Source organism: Monodon monoceros, unplaced genomic scaffold (assembly GCF_005190385.1).
Source record: "Monodon monoceros isolate NGI ecotype Baffin Bay Population unplaced genomic scaffold, NGI_Narwhal_1 Super_Scaffold_11, whole genome shotgun sequence".
Lineage (NCBI taxonomy): Eukaryota > Metazoa > Chordata > Mammalia > Artiodactyla > Monodontidae > Monodon > Monodon monoceros.
Window position 1 is genome coordinate 31885675 of NW_021703767.1, and position 18056 is coordinate 31903730.

General features: G+C 37.8%; 1 protein-coding gene across 1 annotated transcript in view; it reads right to left on the minus strand.

The window, feature by feature from the left end:
• Positions 1 to 7722: 7722 nt before the first annotated feature.
• ROBO1 (roundabout guidance receptor 1) overlaps positions 7723 to 18056 on the minus strand; it is a 392430-nt gene continuing 382096 nt past the window's right edge. The window contains exons 28-30 of the mRNA XM_029214218.1: positions 17620 to 17928; positions 10880 to 11073; positions 7723 to 9410 (exon numbers count right to left, since the gene is read on the minus strand). Coding sequence (XP_029070051.1) covers positions 9396 to 9410; positions 10880 to 11073; positions 17620 to 17928 — 518 coding nt within the window. The 3' untranslated portion in view covers positions 7723 to 9395. The remainder of the gene's footprint in view (positions 9411 to 10879; positions 11074 to 17619; positions 17929 to 18056) is intronic.

The following is an 18056-nucleotide window of genomic DNA, read 5'->3' on the forward strand; positions in this document are numbered from 1 at the left end:
TTATTATTTTTCTTGACTTATTTTTCCCCAAAGTACTCAAGCATTCAAAATGGTAAGGTATCTTACTTATAATAAATGCCTTAGCCCATTTAAAAAAGATTTAAAAAAAAGTTAAAACCTCTCCAAAAGATTTCTCTTTCTCACAGAGAGGCAGAGATTGCTGAGTTGGGCGAAGCAATTAAAAATTCAACTTAAAAAGTAATATTGTATGACCTTGAGCAACTTCCCAAATTGTTTTGATAAAACAAAGGTATATGTTCTTTGTTTTTGTTTTTGTTTTGACTGCATTGGGTCTTCGTTGCTGCACGTGGGCTTTCTCTAGTTGCTGCGAGCGGCTACTCTTCGTTGCACTGCACGGGCTTCTCATTCCAGTGTCTTCTCTTGTTGCGGAGCACGGGCTCTAGGCACATGGGCTTCAATAGTTGCAGCACGCAGGCTCAGTAGTTGTGGCACGCCCGCTCAGTAGTTGTGGCGCATGGGCTTGGTTGCCCCGAGGCAAGTGAGATCTTCCTGGAGCAGGGCTCAAATTCGTGTCCCCTGAATTGACAGGCAGATTCTTAACCACTGCGCCACCAGGGAAGTCCCAAGGTATGTGTTCTTGGAAGGTTCAGTTTGTTTTCAGTCAACTTGTTAAAGTCCTTTAATTTGGGGAATGTTAATATGGGATTCATATCCTGTATATATCTATATATACCTTTATCTATATATCCATATCTACATCTACACACACAGTCGTTATGTTTTAGAAATTATCATTTATAATATCTTATTTTTAAAAATTGCCTTTGGAGCCTAAGCAATACTTTGAGATTTATATATTAATTAAAGATAATGGAGCTTTTAAATATTTGGTGCCAACAGCACAGAACATTTAGCATCCACGCATCTTCCTACTTCAACACAGACACCATTTTTTCTCCATTTCAGTTATAATTAATGAAATAAAGAAAGTTGGGTATTGTTTCTAAATTTTATTCACAAGTTTCTCATTCCTAAGGGGCAGTTTTGTTTCCTAGAAATAGAAGGAGTTTTAAAGCTGGATTCATATCTATACTCTATGTCTCTCTCCTGAGAATTTCATCACATTTTTTAGTCTTTCAAAATCTTGGTTTCCTTATCTGTCAAGGGGTTAAGGCTAGCCCTTTCAAAACAATTGTGGCAAAATTTTAATCTGATTACATATTTAAATCATAGCAGGTACACAATAAATGAGTCAATTTTTTCCCCATGAACTATTTATCCATAATTTACTTCCTATGGTATTCCCCATAGTAGCTATTACAAATGCCTGCCACTCTCCAAGCCCTTACCAACATGTTGCATAATTGTGACTTGTAGGTTTGAAAACAGGATTTATATAAAGAACCATTCATTCAATTTACTATCACTGCCTCCCCTCTAAAATCACAGGAACAACGTGAAGACTCTTACACACAAAATGAAAAGGCATTTTAGGGATGATTTACATATAACCTTTACAGAGAACACATAGGTAAGATACTGCGTATCTAAACTCCACGCTGTGAAAAACATAGGGCAGTCTATTAAATAGTCATTCTATATAAAAACTCAGGTTTTTATTACGCTGGTTTAAAAATATATCTTTTTCCTAACTTCAGGGTTTCCTTAGTGTGGCAGCCAGGGCAAATATTGTGCAGAACCTCTGTTTTATAAACAATTTAAGTCACCTCAAATCAGGCACATCAGTACAATTTTGGCAACACAAGCTCACTCAATCTTATGAAAAAAATGTGACAGCCAATGGTAGCAATCCACTAACCAGGCAGCCCTCCTGGAACCAGGGGCCAGCTGCAGGGCCCCAGGAGGAACCCAATAGATACAAATCTGGATTCTGCAGCTCCTTGGGTATGGAACTCACGAGCAGGGGACCTGGGCCCATGTTGGTCCCAGAACCGAGCCTTAAGGCACTGTCCACCCTGGCCAGACAGGCACTGGAGGAGGATTTAAGGCACTTCAAAGTGCAGGAGATCCCTGAGTTGCAGGGTGGGGACAGCAGCCCTGCTTGTCCAGGTTAGTTTTGTTACTTCCTGAAGCTGAGCAGGTTGTAGAAATCACTTAAGTAGGAGGTATCGAAAGCTCTGCTTTACTTGAAATTAAAGAACTCAGAGCTTTATTCAAACGCAAGAATAATTTCTAAAACCTCAAAGTGCAACTTCAGTCTTAACGTGTGGAGTTACTGATTATGCCAAAGATCGGAATGAAAAAAAAGTATCAAATCCAAGTAAATATTTTGAGCCCAATTTTTTAAGACAATGGGTTTGTATAAATGTTACAATAGTTCATCAAATGTAAGACTCCATTGATTTGAAGATCTTTATATTCCACTGTGAAAATGCTACCAATTGTAGTTATGAAACAGTGCCTCAATGATAATCTCACAGACACAAATTGTTTATACCCCCTCAACTTTGCTTGATATTTCATGTTTTTCTGAGGTATTTGATAATTTTACCTGCATTTATTTGCATTGTGCATGTACAGTATGACACAACTTTAATTAATTATTGTGGTACTGTTAGAAAATGCTCATAGTTACTCTAATGATTCAGTTCATGTTTCACTGCTGTTTCCATACTTTTTTGCTTTTGTTTTGTTTCAGTGATGATAGTGTAAACTTTTTCAGAATACGTTAAATGTCAAACTCAACACCCATAGTACTAACAATTGGTAAGAACTCCACCAATGTGAAAGTAGTATAAATACCGAGGACTAATTTCATATATTCACAGTATGAAAGAAAATTTATCTTAAATTTAGAAAAAGTAAATTGATGATTGCTTAATTTTTGCTACCATGCTAAAACGTTTCCCAATAATCCTGCTTTTAGCATATGGCTTTGAGGACTCCTCTGCGACAGTTCCTTTTGAGTTCAGACTCACGTCATCTTGGCACCTTCCCGTCTCAAACACCTGCCTTATGCGTGTCCACTACTGCCCCAGGGTCTTCTACTCCCACTTGGTCTGCTCACTAATGCTCGGGAGATAAATCCCACACCCCACTCCACCTCATGCCACTCCACCCCTACCCCACAAGCAGCCTGCAATCAAGGCAGAAGCAGGAACAAACTGATGAACTTCTAGGCTTGCCTCCTTCTGTGAAGGATTCTGGAAGGGATTCTGTGTGATTTTTGGAGGAGCTAGTAGGGTCCCCCTGGAGGCAATTTCATATACTTTAAAGAACAGATATTGACTTCTCCTCTTGTTCTCCTCACATTCCCATCTACTGAAATTACTTCCTAAATAAACAGCACCTAAGTCTTTGTCACAAGTTCTGCCTCTGGGGAACCACAGACAAGGCTAAGTCACGGTTTAATTCTCATCTGATTTAAGGGGGGGGGAATGTAAATTGCCAAAGTATATTTTTTACGAATTCAAATGATAAAGGTGCAGATTTCATGTAGTTATGAAGGCTAGTGATTAACCTAAAGAATAAGAGGTGCTATGATTCTCTGCTTCTGTAAAGATATTAATGTCATACTTGCTAAATTAGCAATCGTATTTGTTTCTTCCACAACTGTTTTTCAAATGCTCTTTGTCTTTCCACTGATTCCCTTATTAATGAAGTTGGACATACGCTCACTGTCTGTTTGTATGAGGTATGTTTTTTAATAGCAGGCAATGAAAACTATTGGGGTGACCAAAGAAGTTCATTCGGGTTTTTCCGTAAGATCATATAGAAAAACCCAAACAAACTTTTTGGCCAACCCAATACATCATAACTGTTGCCTGACAGCAAGTGGTTGTAAGACACAGATATATTACAATGAAACTTACATTTGATATGTTAGGGTAAGTGGCTTTCAAACTTTTTTTTTTTTTTAACATAAAATTACCTGGGATTGTCTCCAAAATGTAAATCATTAGGTCTTGCCTCCTGGGATTCCGACTCAGCAGAATCAGAACAGGAATCAGGAATTTACATTTACAACCAGAAGACACATCGATGAACATCACTTTGAGAAACATAGTCTCTGGAGAACAAGAATTTTTGAAAATATTTTTTAAATACCCATTTGTTATCTTTTCTCTCACTAATGTTTAAAATAGGCAATAAGGGAAAGAGAAAGAAAGAAAAAGAATATAACTTTTCAACTATTTTAATAGCACTCAAAGTGCTAATTAGTCTAGTTTGTTGTTACGAATAAGACATTTTCATAATAAAGGATTATCTAACTTTGAAGCATAAAGCAACATTTGTTTCCTCATGCAACCTTTGAAGGCAACAACCAAAAAATGTTTAGGATTTGCTTAAAAAGTCAATTTACTATTTCAAAATAATTTTATGCTTGTATTCTGAATATGAGCAAATCTTTTATTTTTAAGCCCAAGATCTCTTAATTTCTTACGTTCCATTTCCATATACTCTACATTTTTGTTAATTGTGGGTTAATTTCTTTAAACCACTAAATTCATAATTTTACAGCTGACAGATAGGTGCTAAGCAAACAGTTCAATTTGGCAGTGTTGGCATCTGTCTTTGTAGTGCTATTTGAATACTCTGTGTTTTGTCATTTTATAAAGACGAGGGAATAATAAAAACGAAAACGCTGATGAAAATGATCTGCTTGGGGTATTTGGTGTGTTACAGACAGAAATGTGGCCTTAATGAGAAGGCACTGGACTTTGCAGGTGGCGTGTGTTCATATATGGAAAAAACAAAGCAAAACAAAACTTGAGCATCACTACCAAAACAGAAACTACACGTAGGGATCCAGAAATACAAGGTCCTTAAGGCTATTCGTTGGGAGTCTTGATACAGACGCCTTTGTGAAAAGAAAAAGGGCAATGGCCATATTTCTCTGGAGAAAACTTCCCTGAAACTTTTTGACACTAAAATGATCTTTACACTCTCATGCTCAGTATTCCATTTAATATGTTGCCAAATCCTTATTTTTTCAACATTTAATTTCTGTCTGCTAAATTTTCTTGAAATAAGCTGAGAAAACTAGAATTTGACAAAAGATATTTCTATTTTTAAAGACTAACCTCCTTGTTTAATGTTTTCTTTCATCTTTTGTAGCAAGATCATATTTTGAAATATTAACAGAAGCTGCACCTGTTATAAAGTATTTCCTGCTATCCCACCCCACTTGAGGCAGCTGGGAGGGCTTTCTATATATACTGCCCTGAGATGGTTACCAGAGAAATGCAAAGGAATGGTTACCACAAAAAAGCAATTCAACGCTCTCCTTTGGGTTTCAAAATAGATTTTTGAAATCTGTAGCAGAGTGAAGGCTGACTGGCAAGAGATAAGGTCTTGCAAACTAAAGACCTGGCGTACAAGCCATACGCATGATAGTTTTTCTCCCTCTCTGCTTCCTTCCCTCTTTTCTTTCCTCTCTCTCTCTCCCTCCCTTCTTCTCTCTCAGTATCTCTGTCTCTCTCCCTCTCTCTTTCTCCCTCCCTTTCCATCTCACTGGGAAGAGAGAATTAAATAGGAGGTGAGGGAACTAAATATGGCCAGTGTGTCACTGAGGTTTCTGATTCCTGTGCTTTCTCACCTTCTAGTCCTCTAGGGCTTGGGGAATCTGAAAGTAAGGCGACCTATGAGGCTTTTTCCAGTTGAACACCAAAGAGGCAGCAGGTATTGCCCAATAAATATTGGGCACTTACTATATGCTTTACGTATATCAACTCATTTAATCCCAACAACCTTGTAAGGTGGGTATTATTAATTATATTAATATCACTGTGTTAAGATTAAGGCATAGATTCATTACCTTAAACGGTGGTTTACACAGCTAATAATTTGAGGGGCCGAAACCCGAGCACATTTTGTCTGGATCTGGAACCAAGGCTTTTGTCTTCATAAAGCAGAAGTAGCTGCCATTCCCTCTCCCCAAGCACGCAGCCTACACGTGACAAGCAGTTTAGGAGACAGAGTGATATGGTGTGAGGCCCTGAGGAAGGGCCTCCACACCCCAGTCTCCAGAGCCCCAGACGGCATGGAAGGGCATACAAAAGTCCCATTCTGGGTCCCCTACACCCAACCTACATCAAAAGGCTTAGGAGAGGGTCAGCAGATAATGAGGGTTGTTGAGCTTGGGGAAAGGAGGATGCAGAGTAAAGGTTCTGACGAACGGAGATCAGTGGAAACCTGGACGATAGCAAGAATGCCAAAGCCCCTACCATCTGACTCCATACACCTTCTACACATGAAGACAGCCTCTGAAATTCTGATACCACCCTGCAGAGAGGGGAGAGAGGAGAAGATCCAGACTCTATATTCAGAGTGACCGAGAAAGATATAACTGAGTTCCGCTGGCATTAAGACAGTATTTTCTGCCACTAGTTGGAACAGCAGCCCAAAATAGACACTAAGTCTAGTCATTGAGACCTCAAGTCATATGCTTACACCCCTGAATTGTGAAATACATGCTGAAAATGTCATATCCTTGCCCTCAGGAATTCAAAAGCAAGGAAACAAGCTAAAACACCAAGAATTTATTCCACAATTAGGTATTTCACTGTGAATTTTACTCACCGGAAATGGAACCACCCCCATTCTTGAACCACACTTACTTTTTGACCTTTTTAGAAAAACTCTTTGCAGGTTACGGGGAACAAACTATGTGTGAAAAGTGGAGATAGCATGTGTGCAATGATTTCAGTCCATAAATACAACAATATCTTGTATTGTTTTGGAGGTTTACAGAGTCCACGTCATACACATGAATTCACTAAATCATGACAATAGCTCCATGAGGTAGGTATTATTGAATTTACAGGTGAAGTACCTGAGCCTTAGAGGTTAAGTGATATGTCCAAGGAAACACAGCCCATGACAAAACTGGGAGTCAAACTCAGGCCCTCTGATACACATAATTTGTATGTATATCATATGCTACAAAAGAGAGACTAACTTAATTTTAGTCAACTCACCAAAAGGAAAAGAAAAATTAGGCCATAAACATATCTCTCCAAATTTTTTTCTTTGATATAGCTTGGAAACTGACTTCTTGACCTATGGACTTGTTCATCTCTAGGTAGATTCTGGTGGTTACTTCATTTTTGTAAAATTAAATTTCAAATGATCACCCCCATTTTTTCAAATTTTTTCCATATTTTCAAAGTATGATCAACACAAAATTTAGCAATGTATATGTCATAGGAAAAAAAGTTCACTAAATTCTATTGCCCTTGGAACTTCCAAGACATGATGCCCACTTCATTCATCCAAAGTTGAATAACTGAATATGCTAACTTTAATCTAATGAACAATAGTATGCAACCTGGTATATGATAGGTATTGTATTCTCAAAATTTCACATATATTTGTAACCAGAAAGCAGATAATTACTGATAAACCTTTTGGATTTACATAATTTTCTTGTTGACAAAACATAAGTAGTCCAAACTTTACAAGTCAGATTTATCGTAGTTGAATTCTGACTATTTCAGAAATAGGTTAACTGAAATTCAGATTCATACACATAAACATTTTAGTACGTTTTTAATATTGACAAAGTTACTCTCTGATTAAACGACTAACTTTTAGTTTATGATTCATCTTATATCTTTAATTTCAGAAAAGTAAAATGAGAATTTTTCCTTACAAGTAAAACCTGGCTGTTCATAAAAGAGAATTTTTACGCATTTGATAATACAGTAGTGACATGTTAAGACAGCACAACTCTGTGATTAAATGGAATACATTTGATAACGCAATGCAAAATAAAAGAAATCAACACAAGAAAGAATGATGTATTTGAGAACATTTTTAATAAATAATGTGACAAAATTACTTTTCTGATTATTGGATTTTCAGTATGCAAAATTATGGCTAAAAATAAGAGGCTTCTTACATGAACATAATGAAAACATTAATCACATGGATTGTTCCCTTAGTACTGCACACCTTTTCTATGTAAGTTTCAAATTATCTAAATGAACACATTTAGTTTTTGGTGAACACCACCTTTTTTTGTGTGTGTGGTTCAGTTTTGTTTGGCTTTGTTTTCCAGTGGGGTCAGGCCTGATACCTATATTTGAATAAATGTACATTTTTTTTCTTCAATAGCACCAATTATAAAGTCAATGAAATTTATATAATGACAAAAAAAGGATCATAAAAATCTACAGTCAGAGGGCATCATTTGGCAATTCAAAGCAAGTAATGCCTCTATTTGAGCTTATAAGGAATTCTTGTAAGTTTCACCATTGGCCACAACAAACTTAAACCTTTTTTTCTTTAAGTCCGGGAAAAGTAAGAACCATTGCGTACATGGCCCACAATAAAGTATGCACGCTACTTCACCATCTGTCATCATTCAAATATTCCAAATACAAACATAGAGCATTAACAAAACAGGTTAAAAACGCTTCTCAACATTTTTTTTTCAATAAGACAAAAAAGGTTAATAGTTACAATGGTTTACAAATAAAGTTTAGTGATTGTGCTTTTAAAACCAAAAAAAAAAAAAAAAGATTAAAAACAGTGCATTACAAAAACAAAAATCAAACTTCCTTAAGTGGCACTTCTGAAAGTTGAACTGACACTACCAGAAGAAATTTAGGCCAGTTAAGATAGGGATGTCCTTATTCAATTGGTCATTAAAAAAATCCATTTGTTTGTAATATGCATTTATAATTGCTTTTTGATTGAAAAATAGAACAAGGTTTTTGCTAGGCTGACTTATGACAATGACTTGACAACCAGATATCCAACTGGCTTACCCCTACTTATCCAAAAGTACATTTCCAATAAGAATATACTTCAATGATTGAAATGAAGACAAAGTAAAGTACCAACAGGGGTTGCAAAGAGTATATATTTACAATGTTTCTACCCCATTCAAATTGTTTGTGGTTGTTCTGCATTTGCTACGTAATTTTTTTTTTCTCCCAGCAGAGGGTGGTATGAAAGACTGATTTTAAAATCATGTTAAAATGAAGTTATGTTTTAGTTTGCATTAGCAGTTGGTTACAGAAAGATTATATCTTGAGAGCCCTTGACATGAGGTTGATTAGTCAACTTTGTATCTTTGATCAATATTTTGCTGTAAATTGGCTTGGTATATAAGCAGTGCAATGCCACATCTCAGGGGCAAAATGCAAAAGAACTGTTTTGTTCTCTCCTGCTGGCTGATGACTGAAGCAAGAAGTCAAATACTTCCCTTGCTGGAAGCAAGGTGTAATGATTTGTTCCAACAGTGAGGGGAATAGGGAGGTTCTTCGTAAGGACAGGGATCAAACAACAACAATAAAACCCCAATAAACTTTAAAAAAAAATGGTATTCCAATAAGAGGAATAAAAACGACAATTTGTACACTCTGATTGCACTGAACATTTTATCTGGCGTCATATGTCATCAGACACGAGGCATCTTGAGTGATAACTTTCACATTAGATCTCACAAGCCTCTCTGGTTGTCTTCAGCTTTCAGTTTCCTGTAAGACATAAGTTCTTGTTAAATTTTAAAATAAATCTTAGAGTATTGTCCTATTTCATGTTTATTTATATGCTTTTATTCTTATAATTTGTGTTTCTTCATTCATTCACTAGCTACACTAGAAAGTGCTCATGGCAACATATTAATTTGTCAATTTTAGCTGGTTTTGATAGCAAATCTAATAGTTCTCTAACAAGTACTAAACTGTGTTCCACACAGTGTCTGGGTGTTGGCAGGTGTGGCACAGGGTGAGAGGAGAAGGAAGAGGCCAAGTTCTTTACTCCCCCAGCCTCAACTCAACATTATAGCTCAATTTTTATTGGTTTTAAGTAGTAGGTTGTCTATGATGACTTTTTTCCCCAAAAGGGCTCTTCTAAAGAAAAACAACCAAAAACCTAAAAAATAGCTTTTCTAACAGCATTTGCAAAAGGAAAGCCTTTTTTTTTTTTTTTTTTTTTTTTGCAGTACGCGGGCCTCTCACTGTTGTGGCCTCTCCCGTTGTGGAGCACAGGCTCTGGACGCACAGGCTCAGCAGCCATGGCTCACGGGCCCAACCGCTCCGCGGCATGTGGGATCTTTCCCGGACTGGGGCACGAACCCGTGTCCCCTGCATCGGCAGGCGGACTCTCAACCACTGTGCCACCAGGGAAGCCCAGGAAAGCCTTCTTATTCCAAACCTCAAAATCAAAATATTGATATATTGGGCATTATAGAAAATTCAATTTGACATAATTAATTATAATTTTTCATCTTCTATTATAAAAAGTTTTAGTTTAACACTCAACTTAAACAATCTGCTTGAGATTAAATATATTTGTAAGATAAATTTGTCCCCAACTTGTTTTTTTATTAAATGATGAAAACACAGTCTTAAAAACAGGAGATGATTTTATAATATGATGTGATTTACTGCCAACTCTATCTTAAAACACTACCTATAGATTCCAACAAAGGAGGGTATCTTTGACTCAAGAAGATTGGGAAGGTCAGTGTCAAGTATCAGTTTCCCATTTTCAAAAGACTGAAGATGAACGAGTTGGCCAGGTCACCCTGATTAACCCCAGTGATCACTAGGGTGGCAGGTAGCGCAGGCAAAACACCCGCACTCACACCTGATAACTCTGTCACTTTATTGGGTTTTTATAACCTACTGTAATATTATGAATCATAATTATCTAGATCAACAGTTCTTATAACCTAACAACATTTTTGCCATATATATTTCCTATGTGAATAGCTACAGATAAATATGAACCCTAAGACCTAAAAAGAAGCTGTTATTACCATTTAAAACTTTGGAACACATTTCAAAAAAATCATTAAATTCTCAGAATTTCAGTTGTTGGCATCAGTGACAGGGTTTGTGATGAAACAGTAACATTTCTGTAGACTGATGGATGTTTTTAACTTTGAGACTGATATAAAAACTTGTCTAATGTTGGGAAACTTGAAAAAAATTATAGATACCTCTAATTCTTCATTATTATCTTCTCTTTCATATCCTCCAAGAACTTGCATTTCTGAAATATTTCTTCGACCTACATTTGCTTGTTCTCTTTGTCTGCTTCCTGATCCTCTTGATGACATTGAGCTTGAAGAACTAGGATCTCTGGGATTATTTGATGTCGGAAAAGTAGGTCTACAGTAAGGTAGAATATCCTCTGTGTAATGAAATATAATAAGTGCGTATGAACACCACTGTACATTTCATTGTATAATGTATCACTTGTGTCTATAATTCTGAATGGGGAAACATCAGTGTTTCTGAGGAACAAATGAGGACGTTTTATAACAGTAATGAACAAGGCAGCAATGTCTTTTGAAAATAACAACCTTGCTGTTTTCCTAGTAGTGGTTGGGATTTTTGTTGACTCCACTCATAAGCTCTTGTCTACCTCAAATTCACTTGAGATCAACATCCTTAAAAGAGGGAACCCAAACCTGGAGTCAGACATGGCTTCCAGTTCTATCCTTAACCATGTGATCTCCCATTATTTTAGGCTTTAGTTTCAACTTTTCTAAAAAAGTGATAATAGTATCTACACTCAGAGGAGCTGCTAGTGTTGATGGGAAAACAAGTGAGACATTGTAATATGTCCCTATGTAAATTATGAAGGAATTATAAGGCATTGATAGAAAAAAAGCCCAGTCTTCTTGAATCACCAAAACAGACCCAAGACCGGATTCACTTCCTAGATGCCAACTACCATTTCAACATCATATTTTAAATTGTGAAACCTTGATTCTCAAAAGCCTGACATCATTGCTAGCTTCAAAAAACAAGCCACTCCAGGGGACCTCCCTGGTAGCGCAGTGGTTAAGAATCCTCCTGCCAATGCAGGGGACACGGGTTCAATCCCTCGTTCGGGAAGATCCCACATGCCGCGAAGCAACTAAGCCTGTGCGCCACAACTACTGAGCCTGTGCTCTAGAGCCCGTGAACCACAACTACTGAGCCCGAGTGCCACAGCTACTGAAGCCCACGTGCCTAGAGCCCGTGCTCCGCAACAAGAGAAGCCACTGCAATGAGAAGCTTGTGCACCGCAATGAAGACTAGCCCCTGCTCGCCGCAACTAGAGGGAAAGCCTGCACGCAGCAACAAGACCCAATGCAGCCAATAAATAAATAAATAAATAAATAAATAAATAAATAAACAAACAAGCCACTCCAGTTAAGTACTGTCTCCTGAATTTCTATCTCCATACTGCTTTAAATTTGGTGCTGCATCTATTGACGCATCTTCCGACCGCTCGCTTCTCTCCAAAGCCTATCCATTCTACCCTTTGGACACCAAACACATAAAAACAAAGCAAAACAAAACCTCTTCCTCATGCCCTTTTGTTTTCCTCCTCTAAAAGCTTCCTCTACGGCCCACATTTCCTGAATGAAATCTGATTTCCCCTAAAGTTTCCACTGCAGTTCCCTGTAGTGGAAGGAGGAAGGTTTGCCTTTAGCTCACTAACACCAGCTCTAAATCACTGCTCCTCCACAAAAACATCCTCCTCTTGTGAGGGCCAAGCAGTCGAGTTATGTAGCCTGTGTAGTCCACCCTGATGATACCTTTTTCCTGTTCTATTCATCACAACTTTACTTCCTGACGCAGACTTCTGACTCTCTGGGGTTTCACAGTCCATGTGGGCCACTACACCTGCACCCTAGCTTCACGGCACTTGGTCCTCTGTGACCTTCGTCTTCAGTCCCTGTTTCATCCACCTTCTTCTACTGAATTTAGTTTTTGACAAACTACATTATGACAAAATATCTCATTTGCTAAAAGCTTTCCCCTAAGTCTGTGCTCTACATAAATCAATACTTTATCTACCGATTGCTTAGCAAAGCTTCTTGAAAAGCAACCTGGACTCAATATTGGTCGTCACAACTCCCATTCACTTTGTATCGCACCGAAATCTACTTATGCCCACATTACTACAAGGAAACTGAGAAAATTCACTGTTGACTTTGATAATGCTAATCATGTTTCAGCCCTTACGTCTCTGGACTTCTCACTGCCCTTCATCTGAAAACCACTATCAATTTAAACATGACTACTCTCTTAGCTCCTATATCCCTCCTTCCTTCCTGGCCAATCTTCTGTGGGTTCTTCTTATGCAGATGCCCTTACGTTGATGCCCTTCCTGCAGGTTTCTGCTTTTGGTCCAGCGTGCGCACGTCCACACACGTGTGTGTGTACAGAAAAACCTTTTTCTCCACTCACCCTGGGTGATTTCATCCATTCTCTCATATTGTAAACTTTTCTAGAATACAGCTGCCATGAGGGCAGATATTTTTCTCTGCTTTGTGTACTGATACACTCTCAGTTTGACATAGAATAGGCCATCAGTAAGTATGCTGATTGAATGAATGAGTGGCTTAAATTTTAACTCATCATGATGAGTTATTAATTTATAGTTCCTGAACTCTGCCTGGTTGAACACTTCCCTCTTGAGGGTCCCTCAAACTCCACATGTTGAACATTGACTTCGTCATGTCCACTTCTCTGAGATTTCTTCCCTCTCTGTATTCCCTAATGTAGCCAATGACATCGCTCATCATTAAGATACCTAAGACAGAAAACTGGAATTATTTCAGGATCTTCCCTCCCTTCCAACAAACCTTCCCATAACCCTTAAAATGTATCTTTTCCATACATTCAACTATATAACATGTAAGGATGATTTTAACTCTAAGAAGTTTCCTGAATTTTCCCACTCACTCATCCCTGCTCCCACAGCTTGGTTTATATTCTCTACATCTCTTCTGGGGGTTGAAAATATCTTCTAACAGGTCTCTGCTTCTTAAGTTATTTCCCTCTAAACTGGCTTCACTCAGCCACCTTCCTTTTATAGTAACTACAGGCTCTCTCTGATTTAAGCTTACGTTTACCGCAAGCGCTTCATTTTTACCAATTTACCATGTTTAATGTCTAGTAATACTGAATTTCTTACAGCCTCTTCAGTGTACCTTAACCTTTCATGATGACTTTCTCTGCCAGAACAATCTATCCACTCTTCTTACTTAAGCTAAATTCCACCCATCCTGGACACTCAGCTTATGGGTCATTTCCACCAGGAAAGATCAAGAAGTCTTTCTTTATATTCCATCTCCCACAAGACTGGGCTAATTTTCTCTTCTCTGGACTCTCAAGTATCAGAGCACCATAAACATTAACTGGGCATATACCCTGAGAAAACCATAATTCAAAAAGAGTCATGTACCACAATGTTCATCGCAGCTCTATTTACAATAGCCAGGACATGGAAGCACCTAAGTGTCCATAGACAGATGACTGAATAAAGAAGACCTGGCGAATATATACAATGGAATATTACTCAGCCATAAAAAGAAACGAAATTGAGTTATTTGTAGTGAGGTGGATGGACCTAGAGACTGTCATACAGAGTGAAGTAAGTCAGAAAGAGAAAAACAAACACTGTATGCTAACACATATATATGGAATCTAAAAAAAAAATAGGTTTTGAAGAACCTAGGGGCAGGACAGGAATAAAGACACAGATGCAGAGAATGGACTTGAGGACACAGGGAGGGGGAAGGGTAAGCTGGGATGAAGTGAGAGAGTGGCGTGCACATATACACACTACCAAACGTAAAATAGATAGCTAGTGGGAAGCAGCCACATAGCACAGGGAGATCAGCTCAGTGCTCTGTGTCCACCTAGAAGGGTGGGATAGGGAGGGTGGGAGGGAGACGCAAGAGGGAGGAGATATGGAGATATATGTTTATGTATAGCTGATTCACTTTGTTATACAGCAGAAACTAACACAACATTGTAAAGCAATTATACTCCAATAAGGATGTTAAAAAAAAAATATGAGTGTACCTGTGAATCTATAGATACCTGTCTCCCTCTCTGACTATAAGCTCCTTGAGGTCAAGGTTCATGTTTCCACAAAAATCTCAGAACTAGTACAATGCTTAATAACACGGTAGATGTTTGATATATGTAGAAATAGATTGAACTAACTGAGGTAAATGTCAGCAAAAATATCAGACCCTGAAGTCTGGAAGACCACTCTCCTTAATTAAAAATAACCATTTGTTACACATGTAAATCAGGGAGCCTCTTTTATTACAAATAATGTAAATTGAATTATGAAGGTTAAAATTATAGCAAGGTACAGAAATGATAATTAAAAGACCCATAATTTCATCTCTTTGTTCTAATTATGCATACACCAAATCTTTCCGAGTTGTAAAATTTTCTCCTGAAGAATTGAACTTACTTTGGAGGAAGGTTGCCTGTGAGCAGCAAATCGGTCTGCACTTTCAGCCAGACATAAATTTCATAATTTATGAATCACTACTTGGAGTATAATCACACAAAGTTAAAAGTTCAGATCACCTTTGGCTTAACTGACAAAAATAAGCAAAGTTTTTCAAACTTCAGATTGTGGTGATGTCACCAAGTACTCTGCGGTCACATAGGAATGCACAGTGTTACCATCATTTCACGGCTGAGTCCATGCCTAGATGAGGGATTCAGGCTTCTGTCACAGAACAAAGTGAAACTGTCTTCCATATTGAAAGGAAGTTGCTAATGACCAGACGCCGGTAGTAAATAGAACAATAGATTGATGTCTAATCTTACCAAAGTACAGCTTTGAAAATACAGTTGTAGTTAAAGTGCACTTACAGCCTTCTAAGATTCATTTCCTCATCATTCTTTCCTGATTCCTTCATCAATCACCTTCCTTTTCTTGTATCTCTTCTGCCTAAATAGTTTCTTCTCCTTATTCTATAATAATGTTCAAATACACTATCCTAAAACATTTTCACAGATTCTGCCTTCCTGTCAAACCCTACCTCGACCTCTCTTCTCCTTCCCAACCTTCTGCGAAGAGCCCATACTCATCACCCGCTTCCACAACTTCCATTCACTTTCCAGCCCCCTACAGGCAGGATTCTATTCTGACTACTCCACTAAAAACAGTTCTTTTAAATACAACCCACAAAAAACATTTTGTAAAATCTGTGTGTCCTCCACCCATTTTCTCACCCTCACCCCCATTCACACCCACCTTTCACTTCTGTGGCATTTTATATTCCTTCCTATCTTAAAATTTCTATCTCCATTCTTTCTGGGATACTATTATTTCTAGCTTGGATAGCTTGATTATTTTATATCACTGGGTGGATCCACCTCAGTTTCTATATGGAATGTCCCTCTGCCAAACATGTAAGTATGTATGTATGTATGTATGTATTTTTATTGAAGTGTAGTTGATTTATAACATTATATTAGTTTCAGGTGTACAACGGAGTGATTCAATATTTTTATAGATTAGGCTCTATTTAAAGTAATGGCTATATTCTCTGTGCTGTACAATATATTCTTGTAGCTTATTTATTTTATACATAGTAGTCTGTACCTCTTTATTCCCCATTCCTATCCTGCCCCTCCCCCTTTCCCTCTCCCCATGGGTAACCTTTAAATACAATCATCTCTGACTGTGGTGTGTTGGAGAGAGCTCACTTGTTCTCATAAGAGCTCACTGTACCCATCTCCTCCCAACTCCACATACACTGATTTCATATTAGTAGCTTGAAACTAGCCATTCTGGGAGTAATTACACAACAGAAGTAAGCAAATGGCTACAAACTGGGGGTTTGTTTTGTTTTCTTTCCAGAGAACTGATTGATACATTATCTACTGTATCACTGCAAGATAATTTAGCTTTTGTAATTCAAACAATTTTCACCTCTGTGTTGCTGGTTCTAAAATCCACTCTCTACCTACAACCTTTCTCCTGATCTTTAAACTTAGTTCTCTAAGTTCTTATTGATTTTCTTCATATCTGTGTTCTTGTCAGTACCTTAATCCATTCATAACTGAAGTTATTTTCCACAAGACTTTTATCCTTTTCCCCATTCTTCTTTACATTGGTTAATACAATTATGTTCCACTAGTCATAGAGAGCCATCTAGTTAACACCTGAGTAACTTTTCTTTTACTCCATTAGTTCATTTTACTTTTTTACATTCAATTAGTCACCAAGTCCTATAAGATCTACCTCTGAAATGCCTATGTAGCTTGTTTCTCCTTTTAATTTGCATAACTGTTTTAATTCAGTGCTTTCATATTTTATACCTAGATTATTTTGCAATGTTCTGATACTTTCAGCTACCCAATTCCCGACTCTTCCTTCACTGTAGAGTGCTGTCAGTTATTTTTTTAAAGCACAAATCTGATTATGTAATTTCTTGATCAGATTTTTGGCTGGCTCATCACTGCCCATATCATAAATCCCAGACTCTTCAGAATAGTATTCCCTGCCTTCCCAGTCAGGCTAAACCACCTTTCTAGTTGTATCTTTTACCATTTGTCCCTGGCCCCAAGTATCTAATTCTCCAGCCAAACTGTAAATAAGTATTCACCAAACATTCATTTTCCCATTTTCATATTTTTTCACCACTTACTTCCTTTGCCAGATATCCCCTTCTCCCTGTTTAACTTGTGGAAATCATGCTTTCCTTTAAAATTCAATTCAGTTGGCACCTCTCCAAGGAAGACTTGCATATGTCATGTATTAGAATTAACTGTATTCAAATTATCTGGGAGCATGCCTGTCTCCTCCAACAGAGAGCAAATTTCTAAATCTCACCCTTTGCACAGGATCCTAAAGAACCTAGCAGAGTACCATGCAAACATGTTCAATCTATATTTATTGGCTGCTTGACTAAATCAGTACCTTGGATGAGATGAGTCTTTGCTGGTGGAAGGTCTCGTTTTGCTGCCTTGTTTCCTCGTCCTTTCCCATCATTTTGCTGTTCCTGTGCTTCTCTGGGGTCACCTGGATTTGGCCGCATTTCAGCAACTTGTCTTCCATCCAATACTTCTCTCCCCTTGTAACTGCCTCCTTTTCTCTCTGATGATCTGTCTGTTCTTGCTTCTATGGAAGGGAGTTTTGGCACCATTACAGGTCGTACCTCCAGCTGTGCCTTGGATTGGGCAGTGGGTGACTTTATAGCAGGAGGTGGCACAGGAGGAGGTGGAAGATCTAAAAAGAAATATTTAAAATACTGTAAAAGTTTGCCACTTATAAAGTTGTCAACATTAGCATTGCCATTAGAGTCACATTCAACTGTGAGACAATATATCTTAAATGAACTGGAACAACTGAAGGCA